This window comes from Thunnus albacares, chromosome 12 (genome assembly GCF_914725855.1).
Source record: "Thunnus albacares chromosome 12, fThuAlb1.1, whole genome shotgun sequence".
Lineage (NCBI taxonomy): Eukaryota > Metazoa > Chordata > Actinopteri > Scombriformes > Scombridae > Thunnus > Thunnus albacares.
In genome coordinates, this window is record NC_058117.1 from 31138614 (window position 1) to 31158822 (window position 20209).

The 20209-nt window shown below is 35.8% G+C and overlaps 1 protein-coding gene and 1 long non-coding RNA gene across 2 annotated transcripts; both read right to left on the reverse strand.

Annotated features, from left to right (window-relative positions):
- Positions 1-1414: 1414 nt before the first annotated feature.
- On the reverse strand, positions 1415-2723 carry LOC122994502. Its single transcript, XR_006406611.1, has 3 exons — positions 2613-2723; positions 2406-2465; positions 1415-1438 (listed from the first exon to the last, which is right to left on the reverse strand). It is a non-coding gene; the product is annotated as an uncharacterized LOC122994502 (long non-coding RNA).
- Positions 2724-5387: 2664 nt separating this feature from the next.
- Positions 5388-15829, reverse strand: LOC122993454. Its single transcript, XM_044367614.1, has 6 exons — positions 15824-15829; positions 14745-14955; positions 14323-14652; positions 7732-7866; positions 6066-6362; positions 5388-5948 (listed from the first exon to the last, which is right to left on the reverse strand). The coding sequence occupies exons 1-6, from the start codon at positions 15827-15829 to the stop codon at positions 5674-5676; spliced, it is 1254 nt and encodes a 417-aa protein (XP_044223549.1). The 3' UTR covers positions 5388-5673.
- Positions 15830-20209: the final 4380 nt, after the last annotated feature.

Genomic DNA, 20209 nt, shown 5'->3' on the forward strand with positions numbered 1-20209 from the left:
TTAAATGAAACATTTGTTGACTTTATTGTCTCTTGTGGAGATTAATGAACACAGTTATAGCTTTAAAGAGAAGTCTTTTGTCATTATTGTGCATATTTATTGTGATAAGTGGCTGATTGAGAGTCAGAACTCTGGATTAAACCGTCACTGTTCACTCGTGGATGTTGACATCCCAGATATCAGCTCTACTAAGTGAACTATTTTGTTTATGAGACTACCTTATTGATGCCTCGTATTATTAATTAATATTAATAATTTAATGGTTTAATGATTAATCATTATCTCTGATCATTATTATTTATTTCTAATAACCAAACACACTCATGCCAGCACAGACAATGGAAAAGGTATTCCCTGATGGCAGTGGCCTCTTTCAGCAGGATAATGCCTCACTGCCTCACTGCAAAAACTGTTCAGGAATGGTTTGAGGAACATGATCAAGAGTTCAAGGTGTTGCCTTGGCCTCCTAATCCCCCACATCTCAATCTGATCAAGCATTCCTGGGATGTGCTGGAAAAACAAGGTGTAGAGAGACAGACAGAGACTCCTTCCATTTATGTTAGATATATTCAATTGTAATTCTAATATTACAAAATCTACAATAAGAGAAAATGCAGCTTATTTGCAAATGACTGGATATATTACTGAGATTATCACAAAAAATAACAATTGTATAACATGTTAAAAAATTCATTAAAAACAATATAATTAACTAAAGAAAATGATAAAAATGTAAATTATTTAACCATAGTTATAATTGAATTGTAGTTTTTTTTATTGTACATTCAGAAGTTAATCTTTATTGGAAATAAACTAGAGTATCATAACACTAAAATAAAATTATATAATCAGTAACTGTTAAGGCTTTATTTACAAATACACTGTGTATTTTGGGGGCATAACACATTAAAATCAGTACAAATACAAATTTTAAAGACAAATTTAACTTTGCAGAATGAATTAAACACAAATAAACATAATAAAAGTTTAAAAATACTAAAAACTAAGTATATTTCTTTTTTATTTTTTGTATAATACAAGTCAAAGCTAAAAGTAGGAAACAAAACAAACCTGAGCTAAAAAAGTAACTGTTAAGGTTTAATTTGTAAATATATATGTGTATATATGTATTTATATATTTAGCACAACTGTATCTAACTTGTGCATGAAGAGAGAAAATGTAAAACCAAGCACAACACGTCATAAGTGACATTTGTGAACACTGATCAAAGTGATAAATGAGATGAATTGATGAGATGTGATGGTGAGAAAAGGCGAGCAGAAAACAGTCAGTCAGCATGTGTGCAGTTGGTGGACGGTCCCTTGTTTCTGAGGATCATCAGCAGAGAGAGTCCACAGCAGTACACCAGACTCTTCACTATCAGCACTGTGTACAGCACACAGAGCAGCTTCACCCTGCACTGAGACTGGAAGGACACTGACACACACACACACACACACACACACACACACACACACACACACACACACACACACACACACACACACACACACACACACACACAGGTCAGTCTTCTCTCCACACTGTTTCAGTCTGTTCAACTGTGGACATTTCATCACAATATCATCACATTTTCTTCAGTAGAACTTGGACTTTTCCAGACGGGACGACCAGCTTTACATGAAGACAGGGGTCGACTACAGTTTGACTGACAGCTCAAAGGCCCTTATTAAATACAACAAATCAGGGCTGGACCCAGCTTTTTAGGGGCCCCAAACAGGATTTGATTTCCTGTTTTCAACTATAAACAACTTTTGAATCCACAACTAACTACAATTTATAACAATTAAAATCACTCAAGGATAAAAAGCAAAGTCCAAATACTGTTTAAAAACACACAGGTTACTATAGATTTGAAGTTTTTACCACTTGGGGGCAGAAGAACTCCACAACAAGCTAACAAACTCCTCTCTGACATATTATGGTCTGTCTGCTGTTTGGTGCTGGGCAGGTAGTGTACAGTGGGTTTATCAGAAAACAGCTGCTGCTGCTGGAAACACTGAGACTGAAGCAGACAGGAAATGTGCTGCAAAACCACAGCTAGGAGCTAAAAGAGGCTAAAAAGCTCATTTAGTCATTAGATTCATTCTTAATATAAAACTATTGATGAGTGGAGCTTTAAGATATACTCCCTAAACTTGTTCTATCACCCTGGAGGCCTAAAACTGAGTATAGCGCCCCCAAAAGGTGTTATTTGTCAGCCTGTGAAGTGAAAGCTCTCTCAGTGGGACTTGTTGTGCTGTGGGACACTCTAACAGAATCAGGGAGTGTATGTTTAAATTCTTCAATGATGAGCAGAAAGTGAACAGACTGATATGCAGCCCTAACTGCAGCAGGACATTGGAGCTGTCAGAGCATGCAGAGAGGCAGCAGGTGATCTTACAGTCAGCTTGCTGCAGAGCTGGCAGGTCTGCTGGCTCTCTCTCTGGAGGACAGGAGGCTGCTGGAGCTGGAAGCTCTGAAACACAAAAGGAGTCAAATGTTTGGAGTTGCAGTGAGAAATGTCAGTGCTCTGCTCCTCTGCTCTCTCTGACAGCGTCTCCAGATGAAGCTGAATCACTGCTGAACACAGTCACCAAGCCTTCATTACCTTGTTCTGTTTGGGCCTCCACTGTTCCCCCCTCGTGCTTGATGATTCATTGAATAACAAAACAACCCAAATTAATAATACTATTCATATTGTGCCTAATTACCTGTACTAAAAATTCATATTTAATAATGTAGATTTTATATTTAATAGTTATATTACTATTTAGTACTAGTTTTTAAATTGTGGTGTTTCTGAAATATTTCATCTTCTTCTAAATTGAGGTTTTTACCTGCAGAGTGTTTAAATTCACACTGTAAGAACATTTTTAACATTCACTTCCTCTCTGCAACATTTAAAAAAAATACATCCTACATTTGTTATCATCAATCATAGCAGCAGAATGAATAAATAAATAAAGTTTAATACTTTAAGTAATACTGCAAGAGCTGATCAGTATTTTGGTGATTTAGAAAAAAATCCAAAAACACACCCATCATTTTGACTAGATTCAGGCTTCAGTGCAGACTAATCAAGCCACTGTGTGATCGTTTTTATAGCAGCTGTAGCTTCAAAGCAGCTCTCTGCTGTTTCGTCATGTGTGTAAACAACAGTGTCTTCAGCATAGAGTTGTACATCCACACTGAAACAATTATAAAAGATGAACCTGTTGGCACACCACACTTACTTGCTTGTATTTAATAGCTACATGTTTATGTTTGTTTGTCTTTACTGTTGTTTCTGTTTAGCTGTAAGCTTTTCTTTGTTTCTTCCTGTACATTTCCTTTTAGCACTATGTGAAAGTTCACTGAGATCTACTGATGACAAGAGTCAAATTACTTGTAGGTATCAACAAACTTGGCCAATATAGTGCATTCTGTGTCCGATTATTTACAATATTTTATGCCAAACTGAAATCAATAAAAACAAGGATGATTATAAAAGACGGAAACTGTTATGTGTAATGTATTAAAATTAAAATACAAAAGAAAGAAAAAAATATATATATCAGACAATAACACAATAAAGTTTCAAATTCTTTCAATACGTATAATCAAGCAACATCAACAGCTAGTCAAAGCAGAAAATGTTGAAAGTAAGTATTGAACTGTTTCACTTAAGTAAATGTACCAATAATACAGTATAAAATACTACTTTACAAGTAATGGTTTTACTTTCAAAATTACAGAAGTATTATTTGCTAAATGTACTTAAAGTATCAAAAGTAAAAGTACTCTTTATGTAAATTGGCCTCACACACTGTTACATTGATCATATACATATATACAGAGCCTGTGAAAAGTATTCACCACTCTTGAAATGTTTCATGTTGTATTGTTTTAAAACATGGAGTCAAAGGGGATTTAATGTGGCTTTTTGGACACTGAAAAAACCCTTATATGTAAAATGAAAATAAATCCCTATGAAGTGATCTAAATGTATTTCAAATATAAAATACATCATCAGCTTTACTGGTAAAATCTAAATCTGAAAAGTAACTAGTACTTATAGCTGTGAAGTAAATGTAGTGGAGTAGAAAGTAAAATATCTCTCTCTGAAATGTAGTGGAGTGGACGTATAAAGAAGCATAAAATGGAAATAGTCATGTAAAATACCTCACAATTGTACTTTATTACATTCCTCCCCTGCTGTAAAGTGTACCTTTGCTAAAAGCTCCAAAAAAGAAAAAGTGACAAGACCTCCAGATGTGTGGCCTTTGTTGGTGGCTGGGCTCAGTTTGACTGTGTGGGTGGAGGGCTCAGTGGAAAAAAGTTTTACAGACAACAAGAGAAAAGACCCACATGACAAATGAGAGGGAGGGAAGTTCATGAGTGCACAGCAGCAGGTATGAATCTGTTCTCGGCGGTTATTAGGACTCATATAAAACTGTTGACAGCGAATCAACACTTCCTTTCCTGCAGCAGACGGGCCGTGTGGGTTTCTGCTCAGCAGCCTCCACACTGTTCACTGTGGTTTTTCACTTTATTAACACAATGACGGTTACAACCATCGACTCTGGTTAAAAAATCATTCCAGGAACTTCAGTATGAATTCAGCGCTCGCTGTCTCAGTTTTAATCTGTGTTATTAATGTGTGAGAGAAGCAGCTGAAATCCTAAACTCAGAGCTGAGAAACTGACATCATTAAATAAAGGGAGACGTTCAAACTCCTGCAGTCTGCTCAGGTCCCACAGTCTGTACTGAGTTCACAAATAAATCACTCAATTCACTTTAAACAAATCGATGACAATAAAATGGTTGAAACTGTGATTGAGGTGCTAAACATCCTAATAATAATAATAAATAATGCATGACTAAAATTAAGAACCCAACTTAAATCATATTATTTAAGATATTTTTATTAAATATAAAACACAAACAAACATATGTGATATATATTTACAAAGCAACATAAACATCACATGTATGTAAAAAAAACAACTCCTGCTCATTTTTAATGAATAGAGCAAAAAAAATGTTCCTTATTCAGAAAAAGAACAAATGCAGATATACATCTGTTGGTGTTACATATTCCACCTTAATTATAATAAATGATTAATTGAATAACAAAACCCACATTCATAATAATATTAATATTGTTCATAATTCCAATTTTCTTTGTATCTTCCTGTACACTTGTTTTTAGCACTATGTGAAAGTTTACTGAGATCTACTCACGACAAGAGTCAAATTACTTGTAGGTATCAGCAAACTTGGCCAATATAGTTGATTCTCTGTCTGATTATTTGTATTATGTGAAGCCAAACGGAAATCAATAAAAACAAGAATGACTATAAATGACAGAATCTGTGATATTTCAGTTTATTGAGGATGTTACTTTGAATGACTTTGACAAACCTGCCACCCTCTGCATAATGTATTAAAAAGAAAATGCACAAGAAAGAAAAAATACTATAAGCAGCAAAATCAAGCATCAAGATAACAATATTCTACAGAATTTACATGTTTGTGTGTGTATTTATAGTTTTAAGACAACTGTGTCTTAACCGTAAATTTACAACCAACCACAACACGTCATAAGTGACATTTCTGAACACTGATGAAAGTGATAAATGAGATGAATTGATGAGATGTGATGGTGAGAAAAGACGAGCAGAAAACAGTCAGTCAGCATGTATGCAGTTGGTGGACGGTCCCTTGTTTCTGAGGATCATCAGCAGAGAGAGTCCACAGCAGTACACCAGACTCTTCACTATCAGCACTGTGTACAGCACACAGAGCAGCTTCACCTGGTACTGAGACGGGACAAGAGCTGCTGGTGGATCTGCTGATGGAGCTGGTGTCGGAGATGCTGATGGAACTGCTGGTGGAGTTGCTGTTGGAGCTACTGTTGGAGTTGCAGTTGGAGCTGTTGTTGGTGAAGGAAGAGTAGAAACATCTGAAACAGAAAAAAGTTAAAAACAAATTAGTCAGTGCTCTGCTCCTCTGCTCTCTCTGACAGCATCTCCAGATGAAGCTGAATCACTGCTGAACACAGTCACCAAGCCTTCATTACCTTGTTCTGTTTTGGCCCTCACTGTGCCCCCTTCGTGCTTGACGGAGCAGCGGTATTTATATGTGCTCCTCTCTTGCTGATGGAGCAGCAGGATGGAGGCAGTGCGTCCCGGCTCTCTGAGCTCCAGCTGCTCTCCCTCAGCAGGGTTCAGATCCTCCAGCCGGCCGTTCTTCTGTCTTTTCCAGGAGAACTGGACCAGAGGAGGAGACATGGCTGAGGCCAGACACAGCAGGGAGCTCTTCCCCTCCAGATGGGCTGCTGGGTACACGCTCACCACGGGCTTCACTACCTGCTCAACTGAAGTTTGACCGCAGCAACAAGCAGCACAGACACACATTCACACAGTCAACAGCAGCTTACAGCACTGCACTGCATTCAGTCTGATCCTGGAAACTACATGATCACTAAACTACTCATCAATACACCACAAACATCATCTACACTGATACATATTTTCATATATATCTTCATCTAGATAGAAGTTCAAGAAAAAATGGAAAGATGACAATAAAAAGTTCTGTTCATTATTATTTAAATTTTTACATATAATTCATGAAAAACAATGTCATATAAAATATAATAAAATTACATTTGTAGAATGCAGAATATTAACCTTCATCATAAAATAGGTATAAATTGTGTCTGCTATATTTTATGATATATATCACTAAACTTTATGCCATGATTCATCATACATGAGATTGAAAAACTATACATATGCACAGCAATACATATGTACAGTATATTGGTAGATAAGTGTATCAATCAGTTTTCTTTAAAGTGCAGAATCACCATGCAGCATGGTCCCAACACATTTACAATTAAAGAGAATACAATAAAAAACAAAACATATAGTAAGAGAATGAAATAATAATGAAATAAAATAAAACAAACACATTAAAAACACACACACATATATATAAACTGGTATCACCACATACATGTCTGCAGATAAATAACCAGAAATAACACAACAAAGATGACAAAGATAATCCAGTAATACATAGTTTGTCCACCAGACAGCACTAATTTACACATATTTACCTCCATATATACCATAACACCATAGACCATAATATATCTATGTTAAAATACTATATATAAGTCCTAATTTGCTGACATTAAATCTGTGTTCATACTTTGTACTTTCTGTCCATGTTGATGAAATTAGTGATTGTAGTTTTCATTGAAATGTAGTAAATGAAATGACGGACTGAGACTGAGAGCTTAATGAAATCAACTCTGAATCTGTATGAGACTGAAGAATCCTGCTCATCAATGAAATTTACTTAAATTATCTCAAGATTGTGTATAAAAAGTCAACAGATGATCAGAGCAGGAAAATCTTCCACAATCATTCATCTAGAATTTAATTTCTTTCAGGAGCGAGAGAAGAAGTTTCATTGAACAGCAGCTGATGAGAATACAGAATGAAATTAGAATATCAGTGCTGAGTTTCTCTGAGTATTTGGAAGAGTTTAAAGATTTTACTTCCAAGAAACATATGAAGACAAACTCCTTTCTGATGCTTATTTAATGATAGAATGGTTGCACAATGAATTCTCTAATTATTATGGAAATCAATGTGTAAATCCTCAAGCAGCAGAAAATAAACTTAAAACTTGTGCAATAAAACAACTGAAGGAAAATGAAAGTTTAGTCTTACCTGTTACAAACAGTTTAGTTCCAGAGCCAAAGATGAGGTAGTAGTTTCCTCCCACAGTGAATGTGACTGTGACAAAAACCTGTCTGTTGTTGAATGTGTCAGCTGAGGCGAATAAATCCAAATTATTAACCAGTATCATATTTCATCTCCATGATGTGTTTCTCTAATGTTCATATCAACATGACTGTCTCTTCTTTTATTTGATTTTAGCCACATTAGCAGTGCGACTATATGGATGCTAATGTCAGTCGGTTGGTCGGTCCACCACTTCAGTCGCTCTGTAGCCTGCAATAGTAAAAAGTGTCCTCCATAAGAATCAAAATACTCTTCCTGACTTGTACTTTATCCTCAGACTGTCATTTGAAGTTAGAATCCTTTAGATTTTGGTCCTTGTTGATAACTTGTGTTTACTGTTGGTAACAGCCAGTGTGTTATAATAATACATCTACTGGAGCTTTGACAGAAAAGCCTTATCAACCAGTGGGGGCAGCAAACACACCTTGTCACTCTGTCAGAAATGAATGAATGAATGAATGAATGAATGAATGAACTTCATTTATATAGCACCTTTCATGCACAGAATGCAGCTCAAAGTTCTTTAAAATTCAGCAGCAAGTTTAAAAAAAGACAAGTTTAAAACTGTACACAAGGAGGAAGGGAGAAAATAAGAACAATGAGTGTTACTGTTTATAAAATACCATTTACATAGTTTATTTGGAAGGAAAGCAGGGACAGTACATATATAGTAATTAAATACAAATTAGAGAAAATCATAAAAGATTAAAGCAGACAACTACAACAGCATATTAGGGCCATCATAAGGTAAAAAATGAGCTTTGGGAGGGAGGGTAATATTCTGAGAAAAAACTCAGTCTTAAATTTGGGAGAAAATTCTCACAAATTCTCGGAGATTAAAGTTACAAATTTGCAAGAAAAAAACTGTAAAAAACATGTACTGTACTGTATACGGATGAGAAAAACAGGGTGATGTTTTCACAGTGAACTCGTATAACAGTGTTGAGTTAGCCAGGGGGTGACACAGGCTAAATACATGTTACAGTGCTCTCACATGTGCTATGAGGCAGAATATATAAAGCTAATATCTGTAACATTAAGGCATGTCAGGTTAACTATGGATTTCTCTTAGCTAACAGACCACTAGCTAACATAAGAATGTTAGCACACTTCAGAGCAGCCAGAAATCGATGTGAATAATTTAACTACAAAAACTAGCTTGGTGTCTGGTTAGTTAGTTAGTTATTAGTTAGTTAGTTATTTTCTTTACAAAAGGGAAAGCTGCTACCTCAAATAGAGTAACATAATGGTGTCTGCAGCAGTATCAATATTACTGTGATTTTCTACGGTAATATATGGTTACTGTGATTTCTTACAGCAACATAATGGTTACAGTGATGTTCTACTGTAACATGTGGTTACTGTGATTTTCTACAGTAACATATGGTTACTGTGACTTTCTACAGTACACACACACATACACACGCACACACACATACGCACACACTTACACTTGTATATAGGTACACTTAGCTAGATTAATATTGTGTTTTCCTTTTACCCTTTGTTAAATAAATGCTATTGGATATACCTGTTGTCGGTTTTAACGTTGCACAAGAAAGAGTTTTGCCAGCATCTGCTCTGTAAAGAACTTCAAAATCCTTCAACCTTGAATAGCTATTGATGTGGTAATGTTGTTTATACTTATTAAGTTAATTATTACTCAAAGTTCCAAATTGAAAGATTAGTACACTTTGAGACTGAATTGGCTATCTTTTTTTCCCTGACTCCAGGGTGGTGCCTGGTCATTATTATTAGTAATTAATAATTATCTTGATAATCATTAATTATTGCTGATAGCCAAAGTTGTAGCAAAGGCCCAACAGTGATTTTCTACCGTAACATATGGTTACTGTGATTTTCTACAGTAACATAAGGTTACTGTGATTTTCTACAATAACATATGGTTACTGTGATTTTCTTCCGTAACATAATGGTTACTTTGATTTTCTACAATACTAAAATAGTCACTGTGATTTTCTACAATAACATATGGTTACTGTGATTTTCTACAGTACTAAAATAGTCACTGTGATTTTCTACAACGACATAATGGTTACTGTGATTTTCTACAGTACTAAAATAGTCACTGTGATTTTCTACAACGACATAATGGTTACTGTGATTTTCTACAGTACCAAAATAGTTACTGTGATTTTCTACAATAACATATGGTTACTGTGATTTTCTACAGTACCAAAATAGTTACTGTGATTTTCTACAGTAACATAATGGTTACTTTGATTTTCTACAATACTAAAATAGTTACTGTAATTTTCTATAGTAACATATGGTTACTGTGATTTCTTACAGTACCATAATGATTATAGTGATTTTCTACCGCAATGTATGGTTACTGTGATTCACTACAGTAACATACGGTTACTGTGATTTTCTACAGTACTAAAATAGTTACTGTGATTTTCTACGGTAACATACAGTTGGTGTGATTTCTTACAGTAACATAATGGTTACAGAGATTTTCTACGGTAATATATCGCTACTGAGATTTTCTACAGTAAGAAATAGTTACTGTAATTTTCTACAGTAACATAATGATTACTGTGATTTTCTACAGTAGTGTGTTCACTACTGTGATTTCTACAGTATCATTATGATTACTGTCTTTGTAGGCCTAATACACAGTACTATAATGTAAACATATTTACAGCAATTAACCGTGCAGAAATACAGCAAATTACTGTGGATTTCGCAGCTATTTCTTACAGTGTACCTAAAATATCTGTAATAAACCAACATCGTTACTTTTTCTTAATGTAGATCATCCAGATACAGTGTAATTACTATTTCAGCGTTGCTAGATATTTGATAAATTCAGTAGATATATCTTTTTATGGCCATATTTTATAACCCGACTTTGCAACCTGGAAGAACCACAATTGTGGTGCTGATTTGTATCAAGCTGCATGGGGCAGCTCTGAGGAATTGTAGTTTTTGAAAAAATATTAGTATTTTTCCTTGAACTGGAAGGAGTAAATACTGAATTGAGAGTACATTGAGGAGTTTAAGAGGATGATAAACACATTTGCGTAATCGGATCTTAAATATCTAATTGTTAAATAGTTGAAAATTAATTTTAACCATGTTTTACCCATATTTGACAGCACCCCCAATTGTTGACTATACTCACATGGTAGCAGAGGTCAAGAGCTCTCTATAACAGTTGGTTTCATGTCTGCAGCCCATTTTGTTCCTGAATTATAAGCCTTCAAACATTCATTGAGGTCACTGTTCAAAGCTCAGTATTTCACACCAGGAGCCATACTGACATATGTTACTCTCCAAGAGGAGACCTTTTCCAAGATGTATTTGGTTTAGCTCTTACAACAAAGTTTTGATTTTCTCATTTCATTGACTCAAACCATCCCAGGTCTAGTTTCAGAGAGCACTTTGAAGGCCCAAGATATACAAGCTTTTTGTTTGTTTGTTTCTTTCTTTCTTTTTAGTGGAAATAGTGACCAAAATGAGTCACTTTCAGAGATTACAATACTGCCGACAGTCTACATTACCACATTACTACAGGCTTGGAGGAAGGCCTGAAGTGTTTGGGTTAGAGTTAGGGCTGAAAAGACTAACCTGTTCACATTCATGCATAGGCTACTAGTTACTGGACTCTCATATCAAGAGATTCACGAGCAGCAGTAGGCGCTCTGGTCACTGTCTGCTCACTGCCAGCCCCCTAGCAGTCATTGGCAGGGAGCAGGTCATTGAACACTGTAGACATCATGTTGGTTGTGGCCATATCAAGTTTGAATTTTGTAGTTCAGATCTATTTTGCAGGCTGGCCGTGAACTTGACAGGGATGATAAAATATACATTTTTTTATGTTTCCACTGTGTATTATTTAGTAAGACAAATGTGCCTAGTCTATATTTATGTTAATTAAAAAATAAAAATGTCACATTGTTGGCCGAGTAGCCTATGGAATGAAACATTATTGGCTAGTTATGTTTGTGTCACGGCAAACAAACAATGATGAATCGTACAGCTCCAGGAAACAAGAGACCGCAATGATCAATTTCTCTTCCACTGTCAATATAGAATGGAACAGATGTTTGCTAGGAACTTTAGTACAGTGGTTGCTGTGGGAAGAAAATCAAATCATGGAGTTATTATTATAACAAAGGTTCAGGAACAAGACCACGCCCCTCTCTCTCACTAAATTCAATCACCTACGCCTCACTAATTCAATCATCCGTGCATACCTATATAGGCTTGTCTAACACCGTTCTCTCCCATTCGTCTCAGTTCTCACGACCCTCCCTGCCCAAACCCCTTTTTTCTCCTCTCTCCCCTCTCGATGGGCATCACGGCAGCTCAGTGTTTAACACTTATGCCTCACAGCAAGAAGGTCCTGGCTTCAAACACTGGCTGTCCCAGGTCCTTTCTATGTGGAGTTTGCATGTCTTCCCCGTGTTTGCATGGGTTTCCGCCGGGTACTCCAGTTTCCTCCCACCATCATGCTCACCAGCATGATGGTGGGATGGTATTAACCCTAACAAGCTAACATGCTTGTTAGGGTTAATACTTCCGCATAAGTAATTCTTCTTGTCCTATTTTAGGAACCACAGGGGGATGATGACGCTCCAGCCTCATTGTGATTCCATTTGGTCCTCAGTCACCCCCACGCAATCGACCTCCTTCATCCCTCTCCTCGACCGCATCATCCCACCATACATGAGCCAGACCAACCTTCGGCTCCCATTCAAAAAACACAAATGAACTAAAATGATTTCTCATTAATCATATCTGTAAAATACTTAAAATAAAACAGAGTTAGGTAAAAACTAACACAACCTGCTTTTTATTGTTGAATGAAAAGCAGGTTGTGGCCAAACCCTCTAATATTTTTTGGTAAACTCAGTGGTCCTCCATTGATCGCAGGGTTGGTGGTTCAGTCCTGTTCATATTCATGTCAAAGTGTCTTTGAGCAACATACTGAAATGAAATTGTTCCCAATGGTCCATCTAGAGGAACTTTTGTCCTGATGGAGGTGCTAATGGAAAGGTCAGGAGGTCACCATAAATGTTAGAATTCACACTCAGGGGATCATGAACAGGAACATTTTATAGAAATCTGATCTGGACAATAGTCATTTTGCTCTGTATCAGTGATTTGATTTGATGGACAGACTAAACCAAAGGTCCCACTGCTCACAGCAGGAAACCTGACCAGAACCAGTTAGGGACATAAATCACAGATTTGGCCTCTAACATTTAGGGGTTGTTTGGCCAAAATAGTTGTGTATGTGCACTTACTCTCTATCTCACTTTTCTCTTTCATATTCATACATGTGTGCACACATAAAGAGCCTGACTGCAAAATGTTGACTTTATTGAATATGTGTTATGTAATATGTACCTTGAATATGTATTTTCTGACTTGCCTTTCAAACCCTGGACTTGCGGCAAGATATTTCACTGTGACATCAGAGCTCACCTGAGAACCTGCAGCTCACCTGTCTGTGTGTCTCTGTGCTGTGGATTTTCATAATGAAATGATGACAGTCACAAACAGATCAGTTGAACAAGCTTTGGCTACTTTACCTTATGAAAAATGTTCATGTCTTATTGACACATATGCAATAATAACTGCTCTTGATTTTTACTGACACTTTGGTTCTTCTTTAATAACAATGATCAGATGATCTTAGTTTTGTCCAGTGAAGACATTTTCATATTCTGTAATGTTTAAAACATTTAAACTATAAATACTAACCGCTTCAGATTCACTCATTCATTCATCACTGACTCTGCTGCTGCTGCTGCCGAGCTGCAGCTTGTCAACAATGTGTAAAACAGCTTGAAGTTGGGTTGCCAGATCATCAGGTCAGGGATCCCCCATATCACGTTTCCTCACTCTTTATCATAATAACCCACTTTTTGCAGAAAACACACAAACCTGGAAACTCTGCAGAGATCTCACCGTTAACATTATGTCAACTTAAAATAAAAAGATGTTTGAGATCGGTGAAAATGTTGATAGGGACAATTCAGCAGCACCTTGACATTGGTAGCCACATGTCCCTTCTGTAATCACTCAAATCTACACCAATAATTTACGTAAGTGATATTATATCATGAAATCTGCTGACAGATGTGTAGGGAAGAGCAGAAGTTTTTTATTGTGAAGGAGCAACAGGAAGTTTTGGCATTTAGAGCAGATTAGCATTGTGACGGAGGAATGAACTTTATTGCAACAGAAGGTCAAAGAAGCATCCATGTGTTCTGTATTCATCCTTTGTTCTCACTGTGTGGAACAACAGACAACCTGCTGAAATACATAATAAACATATAAATAAATATAATATTAAAAAAACTGTCAGCAGCAAAACAAGAAAATTGTCCTCAGCTCAGTTGGTTTGTGACTCTGGCTGAGATGGAAGTGAAATATGTGAACCTGGGCTGTGGTTTACTGCTCTCTTCCTGTCACAAACACTGTTTGACATCTGTTCATCTGGAGGTTTTTGTACAGGCTGCAGGGATCATTTCTCACTGTGGGTAACATCCCAACACGAGCAGTAGTAGGTGGCTGAATGTGAGAGTTTAACTTTCTGGATCTTCAACTCACAGCCGTTGTTTGTTCTTACAACTGAGAAATCATCTTTCTGAGGATGATTGTAACCTTTATCTTCATCACCATTCGACATATCAATACGAAGAATCCTTGTGAATGTGTCTGTGTCTTTCTTCTGGTACCAGAATACATATTGGTAACTACTGCTACACTGGTTAGTTCCTCCACAGCTGAAGGAGACTTTTTTACCAGCTCTCCTGGTCAATGTTAAATCATCCTGAATCAGCTCTGCTGCCATGGCAACCAGTGCTGTAGAGAAACAGACACACAGATGAAGGTCAGTGTGACAGTGTTTGTTAAAGGTTGAGTTTGTTGGCTCCTGATTGGCTGGAAACACTCACCTGAACACAGACAGCACAGAGCAGCAGCTGGGAAGAAAAGCATTTTGTGCAGTGATGTTTCCTCTGGTGAACCTGGGGAGAAGTGGCGCTCTGATGCAGCTGAGGCCAAACAAGGACGAGCTGTGAGATCAGACGAGGGCCACGTGGTTTCTAACAGCTCCTCAAACCTCCCATCAGCCCCTGCGGCGGACAGATAAGGCTGCTGCTGCTGCTGTGTGGTTTTACATTTCAGTTTAATAAATAAATTGAATTTCCTGCATCATCTGATGGTATCATGCATTCATTGACGTTCTCTTTTAACACTGAGTTTAGACACATTTCCTCAAATATCATCCTGACAGATTTGGTATTTTTGGAAGCTTTGTGATCTCTACTAGAATTAGAAATAAAGTTCTGAGGGTTTAGTTTGTAGAGACGAAGCCACCGGAGGGTTCAGAAGAGTTTAAAGTCAGGTGTCGTCTTCATGTCTCTTCGGTGGAACTGATAACAACCCATCTGCAACATGAGGAGACACAACTACACACTGCTTTACTGATTTATTGTATTTTTTGAGTTACCATATCTTTTTTTTTAATTTAAATTTAAAATATTAATCTCAAAAGTAACTACAGCAACAAAAATACAATATTTTCCTCTGAAGTGTTGTGTAGTAGAGGTTTAAATTAGTTTAAAATGGAAAAACTCAAGTTAAATACAAGTACTGTAAAACTGTACTTGAGTACATTAACTGAGTAAATGTACTTATTTACTTTTCACCTCTGTAGGAAAAAACAGCTGGATGTAATTTCATCATTTTTCATTCTTTTTTTGTTATTTTAGTGTCATTTATTTTTCCACATGTCGCGACTTGCAGTTAAACAGCCCGATTATTTGACATATACATTCTATATACAATATGAATATATAAAATAAAGTATATAAGATATTTAGACTAAATATTACTTAAATATGATCCAAATATGTTTTTCCACTGTAAATATTTTGCGTAACATACATCATTTTAGTCTGATCTGAATATTTGTGTTACAGTTACAATCATTTAGAGGCTATTTGTAGTCTAATGAATGAATCTTTTTTACCGCCATTCTGTATAATCCAATATCTTTAATAAAATTCCACAATATTATCTGCTACTGAATATCAGTTTATAAATCAAAGTTCAATTTCACGTGCTCTTAACTAAAAAAGGTTTTAAAAAATGTCTGTTCTCAGATTCATTAAGATCTTTATTTTTTAAAGTTGCTTTTAATTCTGATATTCTAATATTAATTTGTACTAGTGCAGTGTTTGTTCAATATATGTCTGTTATGAATGGGTTGATTACTTGGCCTCTGGTGTTGCTGCTTGCGGATTTCTCGTGAACCGCTCATCCAAACAACTTCACACTTGACGCTGCACTTCATTGTGTCCTCAGCAAAACACCAGACAAGTGTGAAGTCGATCGGATGAACTGTTGTAGAGAAAATCGAAGGACACACATACATACAGACAGACAGAGACTCCTTCCATTTTAGTTAAATATATTCAAATGTAATTCTAATATTAGAAAATCTATAATAAAAGAAAATTCAACCTATTTGCAAATAACTACACAGATTATTGAAATTATCACATTTAAAAATGACAATTGTATGATAAGTTACAACAACAAGATAATCAACTAAATAAAAAATGAAAGGTGTAAAATATTTAACCATAGTTCTTATTTAATTATATGTTTTTTTATTGTTCATTTAGAAGTTACTATTGATTGGGAATAAACTAGAGCATTATAACACTGCAATAAAATTATATAATTAGTAACTGTTCAGGTGTTATTTGCAAATATACTGTATTTTTTGGGGCATAACACATTAAAATCAGTTCAGAGACACAAATTTTGAAGGAAAATCAACAAAAACAAAGAACTTCATAAAACACAGACACTGTGATGTTACAGTTTATTAAGAATATCAAAGTTATGAATTAAAAAGACAAATCTAACTTTGCGGAATGTATTAAACACAAAATAATAAATGTAATAAAGGTTTGAAAAATACTAAAAACTAAATTATATTTTCTATGTTTATTTTTATTTTTTGTATAATACAAGTCAACATTAAAAGTAGGAAACAAAATAAACTTGAGATAAAAAAGTAACTGTTAAGGTTTAATTTGTAAATATATATGTGTATATATGTATTTATATATTCAGCACAACTGTATCTAACTTGTGCATAAAGAGAGAAAATGTAAAACCAACCACAACATGTCATAAGTGACATTTGTGAACACTGATCAAAGTGATAAATGAGATGAACTGATGAGATGTGATGGTGAGAAAAGGCGAGCAGAAAACAGTCAGTCAGCATGTGTGCAGTTGGTGGACGGTCCCTTGTTTCTGAGGATCATCAGCAGAGAGAGTCCACAGCAGTACACCAGACTCTTCACTATCAGCACTGTGTTCAGCACACAGAGCAGCTTCACCTGGCACTGAGACTGGAAGGACACTGACACACACACACACACACACACACACACACACACACACACACACACACACACACAGGTCAGTCTTCTCTCCACACTGTTTCAGTCTGTTCAACTGTGGACATTTCATCACAATATCATCACATTTTCTTCAGTAGAACTTGGACTTTTCCAGACGGGACGACCAGCTTTACATGAAGACAGGGGTCGACTACAGTTTGACTGACAGCTCAAAGGCCCTTATTAAATACAACAAGTCAGGGCCGGACCCAGCTTTTTAGGGGCCCAAAACAGGATTTGATTTCCTGTTTTCAACTTAAAATAACTTTTGAATCCACAACTAACTACAATTTATAACAATTAAAATCACTGAAGGATAAAAAGCAAAGTCCAAATACTGTTTAAAAACACACAGGTTACTATAGATTTGAAGTTTTTACCACTTGGGGGCAGAAGAACTCCACAACAAGCTAACAAACTCCTCTCTGACATATTATGGTCTGTCTGCTGTTTGCTGCTGGGCAGCTAGTGTACAGTGGGTTTATCAGAAAACAGCTGCTGCTGCTGGAAACACTGAGACTGAAGCAGACAGGAAATGTGCTGCAAAACCACAACTAGGAGCTAAAAGAGGCTAAAAAGCTCATTTAGTTATTAGATTCATTCTTAATATAAAACTATTGATTGGTGGAGCTTTAAGATATACTCCCTAAACTTGTTCTATCACCCTGGAGGCCTAAAACTGAGTATAGTGCCAACAAAAGGTGTTATTTGTCAGCCTGTGAAGTGAAAGCTCTCTCAGTGGGACTTGTTGTGCTGTGGGACACTCTAACAGAATCAGGGAGTGTATGTTTAAATCCTTCAATGATGAGCAGAAAGTGAACAGACTGATATGCAGCCCTAACTGCAGCAGGACATTGGAGCTGTCAGAGCATGCAGAGAGGCAGCAGGTGATCTTACAGTCAGCTTGCTGCAGAGCTGGCAGGTCTGCTGGCTCTCTCTCTGGAGGACAGGAGGCTGCTGGAGCTGGAAGCTCTGAAACACAAAAGGAGTCAAATGTTTGGAGTTGCAGTGAGAAATGTCAGTGCTCTGCTCCTCTGCTCTCTCTGACAGCGTCTCCAGATGAAGCTGAATCACTGCTGAACACAGTCACCAAGCCTTCATTACCTTGTTCTGTTTGGGCCTCCACTGTTCCCCCCACGTGCTTGACGTAGCAGCGGTATTTATATGTGCTGTTCTCTTGCTGATTGAGCAGCAGGATGGCGACGGTGCGTCCCGGCTCTCTGAGCTCCAGCTGCTGTCCCTCAGCAAGGGTCAGATTCTCCAGCGGGCCGTTCTTCTTCTGTCTTTTCCAGGAGAACTGGACCAGAGGAGGAGACATGGCTGAGGCCAGACACAGCAGGGAGCTCTTCCCCTCCAGGTTGGCTCTGGATGCTGCTGGGTACAAGCTCACCACGGGCTTCACTACCTGCTCAACTGAAGTTTGACAGCAGCAACAAGCAGCACAGACACACATTCACACAGTCAACAGCAGCTTACAGCACTGCACTGCATTCAGTCTGATCCTGGAAACTACATGATCACTAAACTACTCATCAATACACCACAAACATCATCTACTGGACACTGTATCAATAATCATATCAAACTAAAGCATCATGGAAGCTCATCATATGTCATATATAAAGATTCAAACATCATTTACCACTTTATCAATATTTAACACAACATTAGTTACTAATATAATAAAGTTTATAAAATATAAAATATATCATGACATAACAGCCTCATATAAAATACATTTGCTGATGATTATAGTGTTTTATGTAAAATATATTTACCACCATATACTTTAATTAATAAAAATGAATAAATAATTTTCACGAGTTTTATCTTTTACTTAAAACAATATTACCACCACCACGACTACCATGTTCAGATACGTCAAATATAATATAATATAATATAATATAATATAATATAATATAATATAATATAATATAATATAATATAATATAATATAATATAATATAATATAATATAATGACATTTGTCTTAATAAAATTTAAAGTATAGTTTTATTACTTGGTTAAAATATATTATATTTATGTTACATTTGTAAATGATTATAGTGTTTTATATGAAGTATATTTACCAGCATATACTTTACTCTAATCAGACACACAATACATCAATACTTTTAACAACTTTTTAAAGAGTTTTAGCTTTTATATAAAACACAATTACCACAACATGTTCAGATATATAAATAAAATATAATATAATAATATATATTCTTAATTAAATGACAACATGTAAATTATCTGATTCATTATATTTTCTATCAAACACTTTCTAAAATATTTTTTACATTATATATTTGACATCATGTTGATTTCATAAACCAATATGATTTATATTAAATATGGATTAAGATATACAATTATACATTTTATCTATAAATTATATTTAGCTTCATCACACATTTAAAATGAGTTTGCCTTCATGCATTAATTTATCTTCCACTAAAAGACATATTTATCATCATAAACACACAATTATCATGAGATACATTTTACCATTTACAAATATATACTGTATATTTAACACACAATATATTTATCACTATTTGCTTCTAAAATGATATTTAGGAACATTTATTAAATGATGTTTCACATCATATATCATCTTGTTTTTAATAAACAGGAGCTGCTGCTGAATCAGTGAGATTATTAAATACTGTTTATTTGTAACATTACTGATATCAGACTTTTTGGCTGTAAACAAACTTTGATGTGATGCATAAATAAAGAAGAACTTGTGGTGTGCAGTGAGATTTGAAGCTCTTTTCAGGAGTTATTGATTAGTTTTATGGAAGAATGGCTGCATCAAGAATTCTCTACTAAATATGAAAAAACTAACATGTAAAGCCTGAAGCAGCAGAAACTAAAACTAAAAACACATTTTCAACTTGTTCAATAAAACAACTGAAGGAAAAT

Coding starts and splice junctions, on each gene's coding strand:
- LOC122993454 (XM_044367614.1), bottom strand. Junction 14,653..14,744: donor TCTGTGCTGTCTGTGTTCAG/GTGAGTGTTTCC, acceptor GTTTCTCTACAG/CACTGGTTGCCATGGCAGCA. Junction 7,867..14,322: donor GTGTTGGGATGTTACCCACA/GTGAGAAATGAT, acceptor GATGAAATATGA/TACTGGTTAATAATTTGGAT.